Source organism: Amyelois transitella, chromosome 27 (genome assembly GCF_032362555.1).
Source record: "Amyelois transitella isolate CPQ chromosome 27, ilAmyTran1.1, whole genome shotgun sequence".
In the NCBI taxonomy this organism is placed as follows: Eukaryota; Metazoa; Arthropoda; class Insecta; order Lepidoptera; family Pyralidae; genus Amyelois; species Amyelois transitella.
Genome location: NC_083530.1, coordinates 1,998,077 through 2,024,295, shown reverse-complemented (window position 1 = coordinate 2,024,295; position 26,219 = coordinate 1,998,077). Strand labels below are relative to the sequence as shown.

General features: G+C 34.5%; 1 protein-coding gene across 2 annotated transcripts; it reads right to left on the bottom strand.

The window, feature by feature from the left end:
* Window positions 1-12: 12 nt before the first annotated feature.
* Window positions 13-26,088, bottom strand: LOC106142162 (poly(A) polymerase type 3). 2 transcript variants are annotated; one of them, XM_013343827.2, is made up of 14 exons: window positions 25,880-26,088; window positions 24,684-24,881; window positions 24,176-24,405; window positions 23,524-23,631; window positions 22,965-23,076; window positions 22,316-22,474; window positions 21,213-21,424; window positions 20,374-20,494; window positions 19,662-19,838; window positions 17,062-17,169; window positions 15,808-15,863; window positions 15,048-15,209; window positions 14,339-14,494; window positions 13-7,370 (listed from the first exon to the last, which is right to left on the bottom strand). In XM_013343827.2, the coding sequence occupies exons 2-14, from the start codon at window positions 24,805-24,807 to the stop codon at window positions 7,233-7,235; spliced, it is 1,863 nt and encodes a 620-aa protein (XP_013199281.1). In that variant the 5' UTR covers window positions 24,808-24,881; window positions 25,880-26,088; the 3' UTR covers window positions 13-7,232. The 2 variants fall into 2 exon arrangements, with proteins under 2 accessions (XP_013199281.1, XP_013199282.1); XM_013343828.2 differs by having other exon boundaries at window positions 14,354-14,494.
* Between the last annotated feature and the right edge of the window lie 131 nt (window positions 26,089-26,219).

Here is a 26,219-nt window from a genome sequence, read left to right as displayed (position 1 = left end):
GAAAAACCAATACTTTTTATATGTACATTTATTCCGTTTTTTTTTTGTTCTTTTTCGAAATAATTTTTTCGAGATATATATTTTCATATTATAATCAAAATTGGCTATCGTTATATACAACTTACAATTATTTCCTGGCGCTACATTTGACTCTTAAAACTAAGTGGAATCATTGTTTATATATAAACTAACAATCAAAGACAATCGTGAATCGCTTAATTAAAAAAATGGTGTTTCGCTATGTCACCGGTGACATCACCCGGGTGAACAAAGTGGACATTTTTAGTGTATTCATATTGAAAAAATATATCACCTTGAAAATTTCCTGGTTGTTTAAATAATTCGATACAAGTACTATTTTTTTTTTTTTATAAATCCGTGGATTTTTAGCATCCGAAGTAAATTGAAGACACCAAAAAGTCTTGTTTTGTCATCAGGGTAATACAACCGTGGTGTACAAAATGGAATCAACTGAAAAAATATACATATATATTTGCCAATGAGAGAAATAAAATAAGAGAAAATAATTTTGAGAGTAAGAATCTTTGCCGTATATCATAAATGGTTACCAATAAAACAAAATACGTTAACCAAATATGACAAAAGAATTATTATAGTTACAATACAATTTCATTTAACAACACATGTTTGCATTACTGAACCATGTTTGCAACGAAGAACAATAGTGGATAAGATCACATATGCCGTAATAAAATCCGTGAATAGCCCCATAAGTAAATAAGAATTTTTATAACGGGCACTGTAAGTAATAACGAAGTGCCAAAAGATCACACTTGGGCGATGCTGGGAACCAGAAATACAAATATAATTCGATTTTTATTATTACGACCATCTGTTTTTAACGACGACATTAAAAGTTTAATTTTCATTATTATCAAATAAAGAACAACATTCTCAAGTATTTGGATAACGCTGAAATTCTGTCAATTTAACTTTAAGAAAATGTGTTGTTTAAATGAAACGATTTCAGGCAGTGATAAAATATAAACCATAAACAAGTATTCATATCATTAAAAAAACAAAAAAAAACAATTGATAATAGGAAATGTCACGCAAAATTTTAAATTTCGATTCTAAAGTGAACTTACACCCGTAAAAAGTTGCGTGTTCACTCACATCAAATCGCACAAAGCTAGCATTGTTTCTGTCTTAAATACAAGTGTTTGCAATGCAATGTTTATACAATGCATAAGACTGGTAAAAGTGGAAGGAAATCGATACGTAGACCCCGAGCCCAGAAGCTTAGAGGTTAATAGAAAATGCAAAGATGAGAGTTAACTAACTAATAAAAAGATTTTCAGATGGTTCGTGGCGGAAGGAAAGCGCAAATATTACAGATTATTTACTTACATATATGTAGGTTAAATGAAGGGACCAAATTAAAAAAAAAGTAATTTTAGGACGAGTTGCGACCGATCATGAAATTTAATTTCTGTCATCATTCATGTGCTGAAGAAAGACAGACAATGGGATACTATTTTAGAAATAAAGAAGTAAAGGTATGGGTAAATTTTTGTGCGATTTCTTTTACGTGAACACGTATTAAGAAATTAGTATAATTTGAGAACCCTTACACTAGTCTTTTGAGGTTATGGTGTTGCCAGCACACTTATTCACATACGTATTTTCTAAATTTTTAACACTTCGGATTACCTCAAAAATAGGGAGATGAGACATATTATGTCCTATCAATATTCGTGAATAAGCCTTCCAAGTCGACGTAGAATAAATTGCCACAGAAAACCATGCCTCGAAATTACTTTAAATATAATAAGCAATCCGCACTTTACAAATATATATTCTTGAAAGACTGAAGGACTACATTCAATCAGTTACTTTAGCCGGTCGTCGGTATAACCCAGTTCAACACAACACAACCCAATTAAAAATATAACCTTTGATTGAGACTCAAAAAACCCTAGTGTAAGGTTCTCTTAAAAAATAAATCCTTCCTGCTTGATTCTTGTCTCAACCTATTAATAGTTAAAATAATCACTACGATATAAACATTTCTTCCACTTTGTACTGTATTATCTCATTTGCAAGAAATATTATTAAATCAAAGGAAAAGGTGAGCAAGTCCTAAGTTTTTTTTATTGTTAATTTATGATTGTGTATCGAAATGATTTCGTTCATAAATAACTGACCAGAATAAGAGTGAATATACAATCACATACATTATTTTAAAGCAAATTATTTCTTTTCGCGCGACCTATTTTCTTTTGAAATATCGGCTGTCACTGTAACATTTTATAACTAAGAATAAATGTTTATATATAAACTAAGAACAAATGTTTTATAATGGAACTACGCTATATGAAACCTATATTTAGCGCTTTTCGGCGGGGACTTCTTATAAAATAATGCGATAAGTCCGCCTTTTGTAGATAACCTCAACATAAGCTTAGGATTAATCTACTTAATTTATTAACAATAAAGGGTATACAATCTAGCTTTGAATAACCGGGCTAACTTGAACCCTTAAAATCATTAGTCAAATTTAGTACGTCATAATTAAACGCACTAAATACGCACATAACCCTTTAGTAAGGTCATCTCTCCGTACTATGGCATAGTAAACCATAAATGGTTTTGCTAGCGTATTGGACAATACATATGAAAATTTAGCAGAAAGCCTATTTGAATCGGTCTTGTTGTGAACGGGCCGAGGGTCTGGTAGGTCAGTCAGAATAATACCAGATTGTAAGCGTCTTGTCTCGTCGTCGTTTTAGTCAAATTTGATTGTCCTATTTTTCATCAATATGTCAGTCAGCTTTGTTCATCTAAAATGTCAAGTCAAAGTCTGTCTGTCCATGGAGGCTGAACGGCCGCTACATGTTGACTTAAAAATAATAATATTTCTTGCAAATGGCAGTGGTGTTAGGGGCAAATAAAAGCTAAAGTTGTAGGATTGCATTTCGAAAATTAAGTGACCACAAAGTGAACAGAAAACTGTTCAAATTATGGGGTCAGAGGTGGGATCACTTAAAGCAGAAGTGGGATCACACATCGCAGCAAGTAATAGTAGTTAATTCATAATATCCTATATTAACTCGCATATTGTAGGAAATGCAACCGCTAATTGTTTTCCGTCATGTATTATGAATGTTAAGCTCTGAACGCAGTTGCGACGCGACGCGACCTAGTTACTATGCATGGGATTGTATATAGCAAATTAAGTGTTTTAAAACAGTAAAGAAAAAAACTGAATTATTTTTGACGAATCAAAAGAAAACCGACAAAATGAGATCCAATAACAAGTTGTTTGGGTCTATCTTTACGATTTCAATATTTTCGAAAACTATTTTTTTGTGTGACATGATCGCATCGTGTCGCACTACATTCAGATTGTTCAACTTACGTGCCGCCGTCGCCTGCGACCTGCAACTGCAAGCAAACACGAGTACACGCATATGTATTTGTATGTAGCGCTTGTCAAACTTAAATCAGCAGATTCTGTTTGGGAATACCAAATAATGCCATATATTAATGGTTTTAGATCCAATGTAGAGCGAAAGTCGATATATTAAATTACAGAAACATTTTAAATTTTTTAAGTACACATATGTTTTTGCAGGTACACTAAACAAAAAACAAATATCTAAGCGTTGACATAAAAATAATAACAAATTTCGTTTGTAAAAATATTGCTCAAAGTTTTTAGTCAAGAAATTTGTCTTGCAACAGGTTGCGTGTGTCACCCCATCCTGATAACAAAATGAGAACATTCTAAGACAATAGTTCAAAACAACGACAATCAATAGGAAAACTATCTGTAATAAAACTTTTACCCAGATTCCTTTGATACCGTAGAATTCAGAATGATATTAAACTATAGAAGTGGTATATATTAGTAAATGGACGTTTTGTTTTCATCTCAATTCTGAAATTTATTTGAAAACTGAAAATTACGTGCTATGCAAAACGACGAATCATTATTCATATAGCTTTTACTATAAGATGTATTTTCTTTTGTATTATACTATTCAGATTTCTATGTTAAAAAAATGACGTATATTTTTACTAAATCACTTCTGACGGTATCAAAGTGCATGTACATATACATACAAACACACACTTAATAGCAACACATCAAATCGTACAAAACATATTTATTGATTTGAATGGTGCCACTTCAGTAAATAATTTAACGGTTTTCAATTTTAAAATTCTAAGGGAGGCATCGGTAAAATTTGAAACTAAAAACTGTTAAATTATTGACTGCATTCGAATTATCTCTTCAACAATTAATATAAGTAAACAATTTCATGTTCTAGCTCTTACATACAAAAGGAAAAGCGTCAAATTTTGTTGCTAAATTTTATTTAATAGCAACCAATTTGCTTCTTAAATAGGTGTCTCAATTGAGGTAATCAGATCGCAAGGTAACGGGTGATATAAAGTTATTTGCAAATTTGCAACAAGTTGTAAGCAACCCGATGTCCGATAATTAGGACCTTTTTTTTTACCTTCGCGATCATAACTTGCGAGTTGGTTGCTCAGCAAAAAGTTAAAAACTTGATTGCATTGTAAAATAAATGTTTTTGGTTTACCTTGACGAACTTGTGCTAGTTGGCCAGTAGACGCCATGTCATTATTAAGAACTTCATGAGTAAAGATAGCTAACTAACTTGTTTCCAAAAGTATAATTATCGACCAAATTTTACGCGTAACACAAAAATACTCAAGACTCTTTGATATTGCAGAAACAGAATCAGCTTCCCATAAAACCCCTACTTAAATTCGGACAACAACTAATTAAAATAGTATTTACAATATTTTTTTTTTTAAATTTTCACATAGAAATGCATCACACTATTACTATACAATTAACTTACGTAGGTACAGTGTCCTCATCTTAAAACAATACCAATTAAATAAAGTGAATTATAAAAAAATATTATTTTTTGTTTGTTTGTGTCGGATATTGGGCAAAGTTATAACATGTAGGTATAGAATCGGTGGAATACAATACAATTTGGATATTACGACTTCGCATATTATGTCTTACCTTGTTTAAGACGACGACGTAAAATTTTATAAAATGCACCCATATCACTTTTTTAATCCTACTCAAATATCATATGACTCGAAAGAAAAGTTAAGATACATGATAAAAATAATTTTGGGTTATATTTCTCATTGTCTAAAAATTATCCTAAGTTTAAGGAAATTCGTTTATGTCTCTAATTATTTTAATTTTACTACTTTCCTCCTCCTATGAGCAAGATATTAGCCATTTAAAACAACATACAAGGTGAGACCCCGGACACCTCTTTAGTGTAAGGATGAAACCGGGTCTGACTAACGCCATTAAGATCAAGTTGAGACAATATTTGCAACTTATTTCTGTCAGAAAAACTATCGTTTATGATTAAATTATGAGCCAATTTGATCGTCATCCGGTTATTGTAACAAAGTATTGCAAGTCATTTTATCCAAATCCTACTGTTATTTTAAATAATATTACATTTAAGTCTAGCGTCATTCGTCATCGAAATATAATTAAATGTATACAGCCATTGTTATTTAAAATCTTATCACCAAAATATAAGGTTGAATTCGTGACAATACACCTAGAAAGACTTATCAAATATTTTTCATTTTACTATTGAGCTCAAGTATAAAGTCCTTATGTGAGAGATAATGTAACAAATCTACCTTATCAATTTGGGATTTTGCCATTTACCATAAAGATTCAACATTAGCCTAAACACACGAAACTAAAGACATCAAAATGTCAATCTTAAAATTTTTCATCATTTTGACCCATGAAAGATGATGAGATTAATACAAATAACAATCTCATTGACTATCAAACATTTAAAGTATTTAAAAACAGTATCCTACGAGTAGAACAATTTAATGCATATTTTTTTTTTACATTTTCATTCATTCTTTTTTAGTCTTTAGCAGAAAATAGTAATTTCAGTATAGTCTATGCTCGAGTTTTAGTCAATTTCAGTGGCATCTTTAGCTATCATGCCTATGTCCAGTCCGACAAAAACATATACATGTCAAGATATAGTTTCACTTTTGATAATTATCGCTAGAAGGCTACGAAATCAGTGTGGCACGTTGTTGTATGATGATGAGCTTTAAAGAGGTTGGCTCATCATATAAACGACTTGAAACGGCAAATTTGATTCACGAATAAGACACGTGTCTAAACTTGCTTCCATACATACATACATAAAATCACGCCTCTTTCCCGGAGTGGTAGGCAGAGACTACCTCCTTCCACTTGCCACGATCTCTGCACACTTCCTTCGCTTCATCCACATTCATAACTCTCTTCATGCAAGCTCGGCGGTTTCGGGTACTCTTGACCTGACCCTTTACCTTTACTTGCTTCTATCTTTGAGATTAACTGCAGAGAGAGAGGACAAGGCCGACTTAGAGCGTCGGAGGTCGAATCGGCAAGGTGCCCGGTTAAAATACGTGATCCGCAGTAAGGCACAGGTTAGAATCCCAATTTGGCCATGTAGTAATGACTATTTTCGAAGTTACGTACATTAGTTTTAATACTAACCGATGCTGTTACGGTGAGGGAAAACATCGTGAGGAAACCTGCACATTCAAGCTACTGTGGAGGTCTGACGGGAGCCGCTTCGTGTTAAAACCTGACCAATCCAGGATCAGTTAATGGCACAACCCAGGTTCCTCGCCAGAGTGATGAGGATGCAACCGGGACTAAAGCCTGCTGGAAGAAGTTTCCTTTGAAATAAGCAGAATTCATAGTCATTTTGTCAATTGTCATTTTCTGTGTACATAAATTAGTAAATAAATAAAAAAAGCCAGTAGGAAGAGGCAAGACATGTTAATCTAACACCAATAAGATTATTAACGTACATTGAAAAGGACATTCTTGCCTCTCCAACTCTTTTTGTAAACACATAACGCCTTTTGGACATTCGTGAACCTACCTCATACCTAAGTTTAGCATAGCCCTCCAGCAATAGCTTTCAAAATCGAATCGCTCCTCTTATTCTAATAAGACATTTTAAAACATAGTCAACCCACCATATCCTGGTCACATTTGCAATAATCACAAACGTTCCGACACAAACTTAAAACACACCCTTGATTTATCACTTATTAAACGCACAGTTGTTTCCACAAACAACACACATCACTGTGTCACTTAAAACGTTTTACACTTTCCGCTTGCCGGTTCCGTATATGAACCGTTGTCTCCAGATGACGTATTGCTACGTGACGGCTATAGAGCTGGACGACTCGGCCTTGTCTGTCTGTTTGTCTGTGTGCGATCCGTTTTGCAACTGCACCTCGAAGAGATTCGATGAATTTGAGTCCTCATTGTACGACAGAAGGCTGACCTCGTCATTCTGTAACAGAAGATATTGGGAATGTAGTTTTTTTTTTATTTTTATTTTGGTTATATCGAATCAGACGGCGCGTGAAAAACTATAGCTGTCACGCTTCACGTCAAATTAAAAAGCGAAACAGCGATAGTTTTTGGCGCGATAAAAACGGCGTCGCGAGTGTTTTACTGCGGAGGCTCCTGTTAATATAAACAAGTTAAAACGAAATTTGTGAAGATAATGATTGTGAAATGGTGTGGTGTTAAGTGTTTAGGTTTGTATGAATATAAGTTTAAAAAATATTTATATAAATTAAGCGCACGAAATTGGTTACTTTACGGTTTCATTTTCGAGTGGGTGAGCAAGTTTCAGTATTCTTAATTTGAGTTTCCGTCCGTATAATAGTAATAATAATATTTGTCATTATGTTTTTGGTTTATTCTTTTTTTTACTCTTCTGTGCCGAGTAGAATTCTCTCGTAGAGCCATCAACTCCAAATATCTGCTTGGAACAAATCATGCGGAGAATTAATGCTGTACATCAATCAGATCATTACAAAATAATGTGTATTATGAATGCTCTTTCAGCGATAGACCAAATGTAACTTTTTAATCTCTTACCAAACCCCGTTGTTAAAAAAATCTGTATTGTTTTCTTCTATCATCTCCAAAACTTCCTGTAAAAATGCACCCGAAATGGGGCTTGGCATCTATTAAACTAGATGCATTTTTTCTTTTATTCTTTCCTTTTTTTATTTTTCTTTTTCTTTCCTTTTTTTTTCATTTTTTATTTATTTTTTTATTGTTTTTTCTTTTCTTTTTTTTTATTTTTTTTTCTTTTCTTTTTTTTTTATTTTTAATTTATTTTTCCTTTTTCATATATGTTCCCTTTTTTTTCCACGTTTATTTGTTCTTAGGTGTCCTGTATCAGCTTTTTTTTTCAACATTCGACGACGCGTTTTTTTCCTTTATTTTGTATACACAAATTAGTATTGTATGTATTTTTTTAATATATTAAATTATAATAAAGATATATATTTATTTATATTTTCCTTTTTTTCTTTCTCCACGTTGATTTGTTTTTAGGTATCCTTTATTAGCTTTTTTTAAACATTCGGACGACGAGTAAGATTTCGAAATATACATTGTATATTTCTCCGTAGTTACTCGGTAAGTGTTAGTAATGCAGAGAATATGATATTATATTTGTAACCGATAACGCAGAAGGGAATTACTGAAAATGGTTATTAAGGTAAGTAATAAGTATAGGTCGCGCGGTGGTTTAAGAACGCTCGGCAAAAGTAGAAGGGGCATGCGCAGTGATCAATTTTTAGGTCTATTAGGTGCGACGAGGAGAGAGGGGGGGCGGGTGTGCGCCGACGGCGACACGTATTGGTGGATTAGTCACTCTTTACTTCCCGCGTTGAGTTCGCGCGTCCCGTGTCTCTTGGGTACTGTTGCGCACAAATTGTTTTATCGTATTTGTACGCGACAACTTAAAATAATATATCAATTCTCAAACAGTACAAGTCGCCCCTACCCTATGTCCGTCCACGGTTGAATATAACTATGTCAAATTTCATCAAAATTGGTTCAGCCAGGTCAGGTTAAGTGTGAAAACTGAACATGCATACACACAAACACATTTTCGCATTTATAATATAAGTAGGGATTATAAGTATATATAAGGCACAAAATCCATACTAACATTATAAGTATATTATAAGATATGGATATACATAGTTAAATAACCGAGTTAAAACATAGGCTACTTTTTTTGGAAAATCACGCGGGCGAAGTTGCGGGACAACAGTTAGTATTAAATAAATAAAAAAAAAAACATTTCCCTTAGCATTTTTGAGCGCGAATGTACACATGCGCCGTTTGCCCCCACTATTTTTTCCGAGCGTTCTTTAACCACCGCGCGACCTATAATAAGGTTAATTTCAAATTTGTGACTATAATTTGGTCTCATCTAGCTATTTTAATATAACTTCCTCTTCAATTCCCTTTATTGCGTACCAATCACGTGTTCGGAATTATTAAGCGGGGGATATTGATTAGTTATGTGTTAGATTGGAGATTGTTATTTGTGAAATTAAATATGATTATAAAGTTAAATGTCATTTATATTTGGAAATTAAAAACAATATATACAACTACATTAGATGTATCACAAATGTAAAGCCTGAAAGGAAATTAAGCAGACCGGTCGATGAGGGCGCTACTTCTGCGTTTCATATAGAAACACCAAATAGTTATTGACTGTTATTTGGTGTTATTGAGGTTTCGTGAAATGATTTGACAATTCACTATTATAAACCGACCTGTTTTAGAAGATGTATAGTATAAAAAAGGAGCCATAAACAAAAGTAACTACTTAATAGCGTTGGTTTATACTCAATTTTTTATCCGCAACATTTTCTCAATACTACATCGAGGTATGCTTCATTTCTTGTCAAGCTATACGAGAGGCATGATGAGGTATAATAGTTCATCCTTCTATGAAGACTGGAACATTCTCTCACTCACTCCAAGCAGGGTTCCCTTCTCGAAATTTCCCAATCCACTTCGTTCAGTCCTCTTAGTCTTCAGTTTCCAAATCCATTGCACAATACTAATCTAATCTTAATAATACCTATTAAGTACATGATGATAAAACTCATCAAAAGCAAATATGATGCAAACAAATGTATGATGATATCTGATCTATGAGATTTCTCAGAGTGATATAAAAGTATAATCAATGTACTGTCAATTAATTGACGACTGCATATTATCATTGCAATTGTTCGCATTTACAAAAAACAAAAACTTATAAACTAGTAATGTCAAAAGTGTAGGAACTTTAAATGAATTATATTCTTAAACGAAAACGTTGACTAAAGGCGATGATGACTCAATCAGTCTTTGTTGGCATGAAAATTCATGTGTTAAATGTTAAATTGTTGTTAAATTCTAAATTAATTGTTGTTAAATGTTAAATTCTCGTCTCACTTAAATTAGGAATGGTGAGTTTAATATTGATGACCTAACATTTCATTAGAAACTTTCCAAAATTAGTCTTTATCAAATTAAGCACTTTGAAAACGGTGACTATATAATGAAATATACCTAAAAAATGGTGATCATAAAACATATAGTAGGAACTTTAAAAAATGGTGACTTTAAAACGCAAATATTTAGGAACTTTAAAAAAATGGCGACCTTAAAACCGTATAAATTAAGAAATTTTAATAATTGTGATATTTAATTGGAATACTGATTTAATCTTCTTAATCCTACATTAAATTGCACCAATTATTGGACGAAAGACCATATTATATTGCACAGTCTTTTCTTTTACAAATAAATATTAAAGGTACGTAAACATATACCAAAAATACGTTTCCTTTAAATTTATAAGAAACTGACTGACGAGAGTAACCTTTTAGTAATTATATATGTATAAAAAAGGAGCCATAAACAAAAGTAACAACTTAATAGCGTTGGCTTATACTCAATTTTTTATCCGCAACATTTTCTCAATATTACATCGAGGTATGCTTCATTTCTTGTCAAGCTATACGAGAGGCATGATGAGGTATAATAGTTCATCCTTCTATGAAGACTGGAACATTCTCTCACTCCAAGCAGGGTTCCCTTCTCGAAATTTCCCAATCCACTTCGTTCAGTCCTCTTAGTCTTCAGTTTCCAAATCCATTGCACAATACTAATCTAATCTTAATAATACCTATTAAATACATGATGATAAAACTCATCAAAAGCAAATATGATGCAAACATTTGTATGATGATATCTGATCTATGAGATTTCTCAGAGTGATATAAAAGTATAATCAATGTACTGTCAATGAATTGACGACTGCATATTATCATTGCAATTGTTCGCATTTACAAAAAACAAAAACTTATAAACTAGTAATGTCAAAAGTGTAGGAACTTTAAATTAATTATATTCTTAAACGAAAACGTTGACTAAAGGCGATGATGACTCAATCAGTCTTTGTTGGCATGAAAATTCATGTGTTAAATGTTAAATTGTTGTTAAATTCTAAATTAATTGTTGTTAAATGTTAAATACTCATCTCACTTATAATAGAAATGGTGAGTTTAATATTGATGACCTAAAATTTCATTAGAAACTTTCCAAAATTAGTCTTTAACAAATTAAGCACTTTGAAAACGGTGACTATATAATGAAATATACCTAAAAATGGTGATCATAAAACTTAGTAGGAACTTTAAAAAATGGTGACTTTAAAACGCAAATATTAGGAACTTTTAAAAAATGGCGACCTAAAGACGTATAAATTAAGAAATTTTAATAATTGTGATATTTAATTGGAATACTGATTTAATCTACTTAATCCTACATTAAATTGCACCAATTATTGGACGAAAGACTATATTATATTGCACAGTCTTTTCTTTTACAAATAAATATTAAAGGTACGTACACATATATACAATAATTCATACCCGTATATATAAACGTTTCCTTTAAATTTACAAGAAATTGACTGACTAGAGTAACCTTGCAGTAATTACTATGGATTTTTATGACATTTGTGAAAAACAAAATTGAACACAAACCGTGATAAAATATAGGTTATATTCCCCTGCAAAAGTTGCGCAAGGCGGGAGTCGCTTCGTGTATAAACCTGATTCATGGTTAAAAGAAGGGACTAACGACATGAAAATATCGAATAGCATTGCACATTTAGTTGTAATTACCCTACAAGTACCTACACATTATCCAACCAATTATTTTAATTCTGACAGCTCATTTAGTGCAGACCTATTACTTGATGCGATTCCTTATGACAAACGATTAAACATTTTATCGATTTAAAGAAAATATATAACATTGCATTACATAATTTTGGTTAATTATGATGGTACATCATCAATGTCGGTTGCACAAGTAGATATTTGTAAAACTCAACATTGAGTTTCGAAGAAATTAAAATCGATTCAGAATTCGACAGTAATAACGTGGTAACACGCCGAATTAAAACTCAATTTTTTTCACGAAATGTTAAACGTTCACGTACGGAAAGTAGCTTCATGACCGAAGCTGTCAAAAACGAAATAAAAGGGATGGACAATGTATAATTCATTAATGCTTTCTCATACGTCGGTCTCTCTTACGTGCTTGGCCTCTATTTACGTACCTCAACAACGGCATTAAATAATTACGCATAGACGTGGACCAATAATACTCACCTCGTCTCCACTCTCTAAGATGTGGCGCCTGAAGTAATGGCCAATAATGGTCTACTCGCGTCCAACCCGGATCAGTATTGGTATCGTCATTAGAATGATTCAAAGGTTGGTTATGTTGTGAAAGTATCACTGGAATGTAACGGAACGGATTTGAAGATCCGCCATTTTGGCTAGCGCTGCTGGTGGGGCGGTCATTGTTTTGAATGACGCTTACGTTAGAACTATTGCGATTATTGGACCTAAAGGTGTTGATAGGACTAGCGCTGTCGGTAGAACTGACGCTGTATGAAGGACTAACGTTATTTTGATTTCCGATTGGAGAACTAATGCTGCTATTCCAACTAGCGCAATTAGCAGAACTAACGCTGTTGGAAGGACTAACGCTGTCGGTAGAACTGACGCTGCATGAAGGACTGACGCTATTTTGATTTCCGCTTGTAGAACTAATACCGCTATTCGGACTAGCGCAATTAGCAGAACTAATGCTGTTGGAAGGACTAACGCTGTCGGTATAACTGACGCTGCAAGAAGGACTAACGCTATTTCGATTTTCACTGTAAGTAGAAGTTGGGCTGCTAATCAGACTAGCGCTATTGGCAGAACTAACATCGCTGGTAAAATTAACGCCTTTATAAGAACTAACGCTATTCGTAGCACTATTACCACTTGGGCCAGCGCTAACGCCGTTGGCAAAACTATTTTGACCATCGCTATTGGTAGCAATAACGCCTGTGGTAAAACTATCACAATTTTGCTTTAGTCTATTGGTAGAACTTTCACCATTTTGCCTATCTCTATTGGAATAAGTATCACAATTTTGCCCAACGCTATTGGAAGGAGTATCACAATTTTCCCCAACGCTATTTGTGGCAATAAGGCCTTTGGTAAAACTATCACAATTTTGCTTAACTCTATTGGTAGAACTATCACCATTTTGCCTATCTCTAGTGGAAGAAGTATCACGATTTTTCCCAACGCTATTTGTAGCAATAACGCCATTGGTAGAACTATCACCATTTTGCCTATCATTATTGAAAGAAGTGTCACAATTTTGCTTAACTCTATTGGTAGAACTATCACCATTTGGGCTAACTTTATTATTAGAACTATTACCATTTTGCCTATCATTATTGGAAGAAGTATCACGATTTTGCTTAACTCTATTGGTAGAACTATCACCATTTGGGCTAACTTTATTATTAGAACTATCACCATTTTGCCTATCATTATTGGAAGAAGTATCACGATTTTGCTTAACTCTATTGGTAGAACTATCACCATTTTGCCTATCATTATTGGAAGAAGTATCACGATTTTGCTTAACTTTATTGGTATAACTATCACCATTTGGGCTAACTTTATTGGTATAACTATCACCATTTGGGCTAACTTTATTGTTAGAACTATCACCATTTGAAGAAGTATCACGATTTTGCTTAACTTTATTGGTAGAACTATCACCATTTGGGCTAACTTTATTGTTAGAACTATCACCATTTGAAGAAGTATCACGATTTTGCTTAACTCTATTGGTAGAACTATCACCATTTGAAGAAGTATCACGATTTTTCTTAACTCTATTGGTAGAACTATCACCATTTTGGCTAACTTTATTGGAAGAACTGTCACCATTTTGGCTAACACTATTGGTAGAACTGTCACTATTTTGCTCAACACTATCGGAAGAAATATCACCATTTTGCTTGATCGTATCGGTAGATTCAACATCACTAATGACGCTATTATTAAGTCTATTTTGACTCACGCTAGTCTCAGATACCCTTTTGGTTTTCTTGGCGGGGGCTTGTTGCGCAGTTGTTGGTGGTTCCGGCTTCCGTTTCGAGGAGGACGCGGTTCGTTCTCGCTTCAGCAAACACGGAGACAGATACTGGTGCAGCTGTTTGCGTCTCACGTGACGGGCCTGTGGAGAAATTTTTGTGTTATACAATCAAGAATTTACCGTGTGGTTCCAGGCACCAATAGAAAAAAGAATAGGACCATCAATCTCTTAGTTTTCCACGGATGTTGTAAAAAGCGATTAAGGGATAGTCTTATAAACTTGGGATTCTTCTTTTAGGCGATCGGCTACCAACCTGTCACTATTTGAATATCAATTCTATCATTAAGTCAAACAGCTTAACGTGACAAAACATGACAAAGGTCATTAACAAGATATGAACATAATATAAATTGATGTGGTTCCCGGCACCATTACAAATGAATAGGACCACTCCATCTCTTTCCCATGAATGTCGTAAAAGGCTACTAAGGGATAGGCTTATAAACTTGGGATTCCTCTTTTAGGCGATCGGCTATCAACCTGTCACTATTTGAATCTCAATTCTATCATTAAGCCAAACAGCTGAAAGTGGCCATTCGGTCTTTTCAAGACAGTTGGCCCTGTCTACCCCGCAAGGGATATAGACGTGACCATATGTATGTATGTATGTATAAATTGATCCATCAATGCTCACCTCAATAGTCATGCCATCCCTCAGCATGTTGGCATGGTCCGCTTGGTAGTGAACGGCTTTGGTGAACGACAGTATGTCATATGTCAGGTCAACGTTCAGATTGGTTTTCTCGAACACCAAACCGATGAACCACATGGAACAGTGGTTGGGCATCACTTCGCCCTGTGGAAGGAAAATGTATATTGTTATTATATATGTTAGTTTTATATATTAGTGCCGTGTGGTAACCGGCAACAATAAAAAAGTATGTGAGATAATACAATTTATCTCTCGTTTACAACTTTAAACTTCCTAGGAAATATATAAATTCGGTTCTTGTTATTTTCATGGTGGCATATACATTTATATATATATATCATGATAGATTAGTCGTGATAGATTAGATTCCGTGTGGTTCCCGGCACCAATACAATAATAGGACCACTCCATCTGGTTTCCATGGATCTCGTTACAGGCGACTAAGGGATAAGATGGAATTGAGATTCAAATAGTGACTATATTGCTCCATATTTTAATGGATATCGTAAAAGTCGACTAAGTGTGTGGCTAACAACCTGTTCATTAATATAGATTCTCAAATAAATGGCAAACAATCTACTGTAATTTACTGTAACGTATTTATACTGAAAAATTAATTATAGCCAAAACAAAATTAATTAACAGACATCGTAAAGTTGACTTCAATAAATTGTTTTAGAAAGTAGTAGAATAGATTATATTAATAAGATTAATGAGATGGTTAAAAAAAATATATACTTACATTCTCATTTTTCTCAACAACAGGCGCTGGATCTGCTGGCACTGGCATTGGAGCACCTAAAGAAAATCAATATTTTATAAATAATATATTTATATGAATAAAATATAAGTATATAACATATTTATATATTTTAATTTACAAATACATATAGTCACGTCTATTTCCCTTACGGGGTAGACAGAGCCAACAGTGTTGAAGAGACTGATAGGCCACTTAAACAAAAACACAAAACTTAAAGTGAAATTCCGGACTCTACTTAATATATACTTATATGTATATAATTACATAAAATCACTCCTTTTACCCGGAGGGATAGGCAGAGACTAACTACATCTTTTCACTTGCCACGATCTCTGCATACTTCTATCACTTTATCCACCACATTATTGACCTTTTGCCAAGAGATGTCCTTAACTTGATCAAGGTATGTTTTAAATCAACACTTATATTCCTAGGGGAATGTTCTAAGGGATTATATAACATACCTGGTGGCTATTCCGTGTGGTTTCCGGCACCATTAGAAAATAAAGAATAGGACCACTCCATCTCTTTCCCATGGATGTCATAAAAGCCGACTAACGGATAGGCATATAAACATTAGGTATTCTAGATTTAGGCGACATACTAGCAACCTGTCACAATTCGAATCACAATTCTATCATTAAGTCCATATGGTGTAAACATGGCCTATCAGTCTCTTCAATACTGTTGGCTCTGTCCACCCCGCAAGGGATATGGACGTGTTTATAGAATAGAATAGATTTATTTCCAAAATTGGATGTATCCAATCACTTATTCACGTCACATCACTTAAATCTAATTATAACTACTACCGCTTCCAAAGCGCGCAGTGTGTAGAAGAAGCGGCGGAACAAACTACACTGCAGCATTTTCATCGGACTTCAATATACAAATATAGATCTCTTAAATCTAAATCATGGACGAATGCACATTGTCTACATTAAAATATATATGAATGTATGTATGTGCCGTGTGGTTCCCGGCACCAATACAAAAAGAATGGGACCACTCCATCTCTTTCCCATGGATGTCGTAAAAGGCGACTAAGGGACAGGCTTACATACTTGGGATATTTAGGCGATGGGCTAGCAACCTGTCACTATTTGAATCTCAATTCTATCCTAAAGCCAAATAGCTGAACGTGGCCTATCAGTCTTTACAAGACTGTTGGCTCTGTCTACCCCGCAAGGGATATAGACGTGATTATATGTATGTATGTATGTATGTACGTACCTGGCGGCATTGCCAACGGTTGCCCGTTGTTAGTGTTGAGAGGTACAGAATTGTAGCACTCCGGATTCACGTGTGCTATGGTTATATGTTGGTTTCTCTCCAGCGTGTCTGAAATGAGAAGAAGAAGATGAAATAAATTAATAAACATGTTTATTTACGTTTCAAAATTGAAAATGGTTACAAGTGAATAAATAAATTTCGCACTTCACTACATAGTATAAAACAAAGTCGCTATTTTAGTCTGTTCGTCTGTATGCTTAAATCTTTAAAATTACGCAACGGATTTTGATGCGGTTTTTTGTAACAGGTAGAGTGATTGAAGAGGAAGGTTTTTATGTAGAATAACATTTATAATTTTGCACCCGTGCGAAGCCGGGGCGGGTCGCTAGTATTAATATAAAGAGGAAAGATATGTATGTATTTTTGTATGTTTGTAACGAATAAACTTAAAAACGAATGGATTGATTTTCATGAAATTTTGCACAGATATAATAGAATTGACCTTCGGGAGTAAGCCTCGAATTAAGTTCGGGACTTGTGTTACGAGATACTAATTCAACGATGCTATATTTTATAATAAATAACGCGTTAACTAGGCACTGCATCGATTTTGATGCGGTTTTCTCTGATGTTGATCAGGCTTGGTCCAAATTAAAAACTGGTACATACAAAAATTACTCCGGCCACCCCCCCACCCCTCTAAGAGGTCAAGCTTTGAGATTGCCGGCGAATCTAATCGCGGGCAACAGCTAGTATAAAATATATTTATCAAACACTTATTATTATTATATAAGAGATAGGCTTACAAACTTGGGATTCTTTTTCAGGCGATGAGCTAGCAACCTCTCACTAGTTAAAATCTCAATTCTATCATTAAGCCGAATAGCTGAACGTGGCCTATCAGTCTTTTCAAGACTGTTGGCCCTGTCTACCCCGCAAGACGATAAAGACGTGACCATATGTATGTATGTATGTAAAAGATGTTCGACTGGACTGGTGGTCCGGTGAAAATGCTGCAGTGTAGTTGATCCGCTGTTTCTTCGATATAATAATTGAATAAGAGATGCCTTTAGAAAGAATCCAATTTAGGAAATGTTTCACACATTTCCTAAATTGGATTCTGAATGTTAGGCGTGACCAAATTCAAATTCAATTCAAATTCAAAATTCAAATTCAAAATTCAAATTCAAAATTCAAATTCAAAATTCAAATTCAAAATTCAAATTCAAAATTCAAATTCAAAATTCAAATTCAAAATTCAAATTCAAAATTCAAATTCAAAATTCAAATTCAAAATTCAAATTCAAAATTCAAATTCAAAATTCAAATTCAAAATTCAAATTCAAAATTCAAATTCAAAATTCAAATTCAAAATTCAAATTCAAAATTCAAATTCAAAATTCAAATTCAAAATTTAAATTCAAAATTTTTATTCATTACTATAGGATACTTTATATCACTTAATAATAGGCTATTTTACACCATGTAAAAAAAAATATAAAAATGCACGTATCTTATAGATTTTGTAAAAAATAAAAGAAAAACATCGATCATTATTCATAAAAGTGCAATATGGATTTTATAATTCAATTTAAAAAATCCTCTTTTTTAATCTGTTCTTCAAAAGTCGAAAACGCTATCCGCCATGTTGGGTACTGACGTGACGTCATACTTTTAGTAAACAAATATCGAATCGAAAACATATTGATGATGTCAGGCTCTGTTTATTTTGAAATTTTAAAATTTCTATCACGTTTTTGGGTTTTTACTCTTTAATAATTTAATAGAATCATGGAAGACGGTTTTGTGAAAGCAGAAAATATAAATCTACCGAGGATTAATACGTTGATGGTGGCGAAATTTTTTGCGTCCATAACATAACCTAAAAGTACTCAAAGGTTGTTGGTGTTATATTAACATGACTTGTGGTTACTTTACTATTTATAATGAATGCTAACTTACATCAAAGTGGTCTTCACAGAAATACAATCTTGATTTTGTAGACAATGCCTTTGGATCTCTTCTTGCTAATTTCAACCAAGTGTTTCTCATTTTAATATCACTTGGCAGTGGAATCCACAATTTTTCTGGTGTTTTTATACTTGTATTCTTGCATTCAGGAACAAGACACCAACAATATGTATTGTAATTCATTATTACAAAAATCTTTTTACTTTAGTCTTACGTAGAGCCGTATTGTTTACTAAAAGTATGACGTCACGAGTCAAAACAGCATGGCGGATGGCGTTTTCGCGCGAAAATACAAAATCATAAAAAATAAATCGTATTTAGAGCACTTTTCGGCTTCAAAAAATTTTAATAAAAATTCTATAGGTATAACACAGTCTCAGGATTGATTTAAAACAGTTTTCAAAAAAGAGTGTAATAGCCTATTGTCAAAACGTATGGTTTAACAACATTGGTTGACGTCAAATAAATTACTTAAAAACTAAGTTCACTGCCGCTTCCAAGGCGTCAGTGCAGAAGAAGCGGTAACAAACTGCACTGCAGCATTTTCTTCAACAACGTCAACTTCACAACATTAATTAAACTTAGAATAGTATGACCATATGTATGTATGTATGTGTGTATGTACTCACTTATCAGATGTCTGATCTTGCTCTCAATCAGTCCGCACCATTGCAACTGATCATCTGGGTTCGCGGACGACGCCAGTAGAACTATGAAGTGTTTGTAGCGCGAGAAGAAGTTGGGCGCTTCGAACAAACGCTCCCATCCGCTCTTGTTCAGCATGATCTCGTCGGTTATTGACAGTCCTGTTGTGGGGTAATATATTTTTAATTAATAGACATAATTACATACACTTCGGGATTCAACTTTTAGGCGATGTGCTAGCAGCGCTGTCACTATTTGCATTTTAATTCTATCATTAATAAATAAATAAATAATATATAGGTATGGGACAAATTACACAGATTGAGTTAGCCTCGAAGTAAGTTCGAAACTACTAACTCAACGATACTATATTTTATAATAAATACTTGTATATATAGATAAACATCCAAGACCCAGGCCAATCAGTGAAAGTTCGTTTCTCATTAGGCCAAACGTGGCCTATCAGTCTTTTCAAGAGTGTTGCCTCTGTCTACCCCGCAAGGCATATAGACGTGATTATACATATGTACCTATGTTGTCCTTATATATTCATCAATTTGTTTGTAAACTCTTTATTGCACATAAAAAAAATAAAAAATTACAAAACAATCATTGGATTTGAAAGATGAAGAGAACGGAGGTCTCGAAAAGACAGAAACAAAAAAGTTAATAAAGAGCTTTAAAAATAACACTCACCGACTCTAAACTCCTCCATGATAACAGTGCGTGTTGAAGCCGACACGTTGAACGTGGAATTCTGTTGGGGGTATGCCGGTGTGATGATGGGCATCAGATGGAATCTGTCCGATAGGTTCACCTGTACAAAAAAAAAAAAAAATTAAAAAATTAAATTTAAAATTCAAAAATTTTATTCATCACTATAGGATACTATATATCGCTTAATAATAGTCAAAACGTATGGTTTAACAACATTGGTTGACGTCAAATAAATTACTTAAAACTGGGTTTACTGCCGCTTCCAAGGCGTCAGTGCAGAAGAAGCGGTAACAAACTGCACTGCAGCATTTTTTGCAGCGTTTTTAGGGATTATCTTATAAATTTGGGATTCTTCTTTAAGGCGATGGGCTCTAGCAACCTGTCCCTATTTGAATCTCAATTCCATAATGAAGTCATACACTTAAATGTGACCTTTCAGTCTTTTCAAGATTGTTGGCTCTGTCTATCTGGCAAAGGATATAGAAGTGACTATACATATATGTATGATATAAACAAGAGGTTCGACTGGACTGGTGATCCGGTGAAAATGCTGCAGTGTAGTTGATCCGCTGTTTCTTCGATATAATAATTGAATAAGAGATGCCTTGAATCTAATTTTGAATATAAATATGTGAAAATGTTCCAGCGTAGTTTGTTCCGCCGTTTCATCTACACACACGCTTCCATAGATATAATAAGTGAATAAGTGAAACATAACATAAAATCACGCCTCTTTCCCGGACGGATAGACAGAGACTACCTATTATAAGCGAAACCTTGAATCCAATTTAGAAAATAGATGTAGGTATAACACTCACCCTAGGATCCCAGACGGGGAAGCCGAGGTTGACCGTATCGGGCTGCTTGAGCAGCACCGGCTGCGGCCACTTCCACTGGCTGAAGACCAGGAAGAACTTGTGCAGCAGCGTGGCGGGCAGCGCGTTGGGGTACAGCTGGCACGTGCGCGCCACCAGCATGGCCCACGACACGCCGCCCAGGTAGCCCAGCGTGTTCGAGTAGATGCCGTGACCTGCGGGGGAGGGGGGGTTATACTATTGTCTTGTCAATAGGGGTGTGGGAAGTTGATGTTGGCGTGACCTGCCGGGAGGGGAGGGGGGGATATATACTATACTACACCTTATCACTAAGAGGTATGAGTTAATTGATGTGACCTACCGGGAGGGGGGATATACTATACTATACCTTATCACTAAGGGGTGTGAGAAGTAGATGTTAACCGATTCTCAGAACTACTCTGTGTGCTCACAAAATTTCATAAGATTCGATCAAACCGTTTCAGAGGAGTACAGGAGCGAACATTGTGACACGAGAATTATAAGAATATATAAGAATATATAAGATGTATAAATAAATATATACAGAACAAATTACACAGATTGAATTAGCCTCGAAGTTCGACGCTTGTGTTACGAGATACTAACTTAACGATACTATATTTTATAAAAAATACTTATATGTATAGATAAAAATCCAAGACCTAGGCCAAAAGTTATTTTCTCATCATGCCCTGGCCGGGATTCGAACCCAGGACCTTCGGTGTCGCAGACAAACGTACTACCGCTGCGCCACAGAAGCCGTCAAGAGGAGAAAATGACTTAAATGTTTGTTTTTGAATTTTACTATATTAATGTGCACACACTCTGAGAGTTCATTAACTTGAAAAAAATATAAACATAATCCCTGCATGGGATAAGTCCGTCATTACGAGTGATTTATTCCTTTCATATGAATGTACTATTCCTTGTAAATGTGTGAATTTTTGTGCATTAAAGATATAAACATTTGAGTACACATTTGTTTACTGTTCCATTGAGTGCACTTATATTTTATCAACTATAATATTTATTTAATAACTTATTATTCTTTAAAAATTAAATAAAAAAAGCATGATAATACTCACGTTTCGCCCACAGTTTGATGGCGCGCAGGGTCAATCTGAAGTTGTCAATATTGGGCACCAATCTCAATATCTCGTCAGTCACACGGCAACCGTTGAGGGAACGGACGCACTTTTGGTCCAAATTCTTGAGCAGCATATCATCGCGAAGGTCGAACGAATCTGGGGGGAAAGAGTAATTATTAATTCAAATTCATTTTTTTTTTATTTATTATTATGGAACATTTCAACATGACTTAACAATTGTCATATTGTATTCTGCAAACAAAAAATTATGATATGCCATACAAATAGTCATGTGTATATCTCTTGCAGGGTAGTATGAAAGGTTTTCATCACTATCTCTCCCTTCCATAAGTAGTACAATTAAAGTAAAAGGCGACTAAGGGATGGGCTTATATAAACTTGGGATTCTTCTTTCCTATCACTATTTGAATTACAACTCTATCATTAAGCCAAACAGCTGAATGTGGCCTGTCAAGCCTTTTCAATACTGCTTGCTGTGTCTACCCCGCAAGGGATATAGACGTGATTACATGAATTAATGAATGAATCTATATACTCTTTACAATTACACATAAACAACAGTTATAATAAAAACACATCAGTCAGCAATAAAGGCTTATGAAATTTGAAAAATGTATATTCTTACCTGGTATCTCTTTGAGAGCAAGCCTTGCGAACAGCAAATCAATCTCTATGCCATCGAAATTCATCTTGATCACAGGCACAAAGGCGTCTTCCACGGCTCGCAAATCTCTCACCTGTAATGTAAGACGATATTTAGCATTTGCCAATTTTAAGGTTATTGTGTCCACACTTTTTGCGGCATGCTGATACAGCGCACTTTAAATTGAACCACTCCATATCTTTGCCGGATGTAGTAAACAGTAACTAAGGGATAGGCATATAAACTTGGGATTCCTCTGGTAAGCGTTTTGGGCTAACAACTGAACTTTCTGATGCTTGCTCAGCTGAACATGGCCTTTCAAGTCTGTTCAAGACTATTGGCTCTGCCTTCCCCGTAAGGGATATAGACGTGACTATATGTATGTATGAACTGTGACACTTGCAAAGGAGGAAAAACTGATCTTTGAAAAGAAAAGATTAATTAAAGGACAAGTAACAAAAATCTAATATCTATTCTTGGGATACAAATTAATCTGTAATTAAAATCGCATTGGGTTCTTTAAGTAGAGATGTAAGTTTACCTGAGGCTGCTGCTTCAACAGCTCATAGAACGACGTGAAATAGTCCGATCTATCTATGTGACGCGGCGCCACGCACAAGGCATCAATATCCGCACCTCTGTGATGAACCTGTTGAAAAATTATGAGTTAAATAAAGTTTTTGGATTCACCCTACACCTCTTAGAAAAGTTTGCTTGTTTGTTTGTAAACTCTTTACTGCAGAAGTTTATACTTAATTCAAAGCCTTAGAGGCTTATCAACTTGTGATTCTTCTTTAAGGCGATGGGCTAGCAACCTGTCACTCAATGATAGAATTAAGATTCAAATAATCTCAATTCAATCATTAAGCGATCCAACCAAACTTTGTGACTATTGGCTCTGCCTACATCTACCATAACTGTTTGGCTATGATAATATTATAAATTTGGAGGTATGTTCGTTTGTCTGTCTCTGAACTGTGAGGTACGTAGGATAAAATATAGTACTTTACAATGATAGTCATGAATAAAGTCGTCATATATTTCATCAAGACTCTGGCCAAAAAGAAAAAAAAAATTGCAATTATGACCTCACTGAGGATCGAACCCGTGGTCAAACACTAAAACATATCTGACAGAAATAAGTGATATGACAAAAAGTTTGCCAAAAACCATTTCGAAAAAGGAAAACTTACACCAAGCCTATAAGATCCAAAAGTGTATATGTTGCCTCCAACGGTGTCAGCCACGCTCGGAGGCATGTTTTTCCTCAGGGACTCGTCCCGGATCCACTGCCGGACCAAGCGGTGAAGCTGTCCGAGTACCTCCATACGATGGTGCATCTCCGTATCCGATTCGAAGACACCGTACGGTTTGAGTGACTCCTTCAGCTCATTCGTCTTCTCAATATCAATGGGCTTGGGTCCTGAAATGAGATTTAAGGTTATTCGCCTGAAAATTGGTACAAATCAGATACGTTCTGGCAAAAGGTCATGTCTAGAGTACCTGAAACTGACGAGCTTGCAAATAGAGAGTTACGAATGTGGATGAAGCGAAAGAAATATGCAGGGAACAATCGTTCGTCATTATTGTTTCCATTTGTAAGGTCAATTCCGTGACTAAGTCTTAACAGGTTAACATGGCCTTTCAGTCTTTTTGGGACTGTTGTCTCAGTCTACAAACTAAAAACAGCCTAGTACTTACCAGCCATAGAAATAGCGGAGGTCATCCCCAGCGTCTTAAGGTTCTGCTGGTTCTGGTGCTCATTGCTCTTCGGAGGACCTTGGTGGTTGGTGTGGGAATACTGTGACGGCCACATCCTTGACATGGTAAGGCGATCTAATGGGTTAATATCACAGGCTCTCAGATCTCCCGAGGAGTGGCTGATGGGCCCAGCGGCACCTGTGAATAGAAACAAATGATTATAGGAATAAATTATAATATTAACAGTTCAGTATCACAAATATCAAAAACCACAAGAGATCCCTTCATAAGATAAGTCTGCCGTTGCAAGTGATTTGTTTCTTTCATAACTATGTTCTTACTATTTTCTTGTTACTGTGTAAATTTCTATGCAATAAAGATATTACAAACAAACAAAACACCTACTGAGCCGATAAAGATGAAATTTGGCAGGAAGAAAGATTGTTACTAGGAGATGTCCGCTAAGAACTAATTTTTGGAAATTTCTGCAGGTATGGGAAATGATGGGATTTTCCATATCACACAGACGGAGGCAAGTGTGCTCCTAAGTAAAAATATTAAGGACAAACTACAATAGAGTAACCCTCATGGCAGATATCTGGATAAACTGTACTTTGCATGGAGATTTAACAAAAACATTAAATATCAGAATCTATTACTAAGAATTTCTTATTTAGTTTATGGTTCAGTTATTTTATGCTCAAAACCAGCTGAGTTTTATATTTATTAATAAATGAAATGACTTTAAGGAATTTGAGATACTTTAAATTTGCATTTAATGATAAGAGCAAATATAAATAAACATTATACACTCCTCCATATAGGTATGCTATGAACGGTACGAAGTAAGAAAAAAGGTAATAAGTGCTTTGTATTATATTTACGTGGGTAAAGGTTCAATAACCTTTGATTGTGAAGATACCGTAGTGAATATAAGTTGTGATTCTCGACTTCAATGAACTAATGATAAAAAAAGTAGTTTTCGTAGGCTAACTCAGCGAATATTGAAAACATATTTAGAACAAACAAGTCATTCACTCAATGCGATGTCTTTAGTATGGCGTTATCTTGAAAAGGTCACTTGTAAATAACAGAACAATATCACCAAAACAGTGTAAAATATCATTGTAATGTGCACAAGAAAGTAAAAAGACTATTTTAAACAGAACAAAGGATTCATTATAAAAAAAACTCACGTTGCCCAAACTATCCTGCTATTACGTTCCTTATCCGTTTTCACTTTACAGCGTCAATACCACTTGAAATTTACCATTGCTTTAGACACAAGCGCAAACTAGGAAGTGTTTCGTACAAACAATTTAAAGAAATCATAATAATAGGAAGAAATAAACATTAATATCCAAACAAGCACCCAAAAGTCTCCAACAACAAGGCAGCCATTTTAGCAAGATGGCGTTTGGATATAAAATATTGCCAAATCAGAAAAAAGATTCCTATTGAGATAAATTCAAGTGAAACAGAGAAGATAACACTATTTTAATCTTAATAAAAATAAAATTTCTGTAATGCAATTAA

Bases quoted from the DNA above. Each gene is read 5' to 3' on its own strand.
- LOC106142162 (XM_013343827.2), bottom strand. From the start codon at position 24,807: ATGTCAAGGATGTGGCCGTCACAGTATTCCCACACCAACCACCAAGGT. The intron at 23,632-24,175 runs GTAAGTTTTCCT...ATTTTTCAACAG, and splicing joins TTGGATCTTATAGGCTTGGT to GTTCATCACAGAGGTGCGGA. The intron at 15,210-15,807 runs GTAAGTATATAT...TTCCTTCCACAG, and splicing joins TTGTTGAGAAAAATGAGAAT to GGCGAAGTGATGCCCAACCA.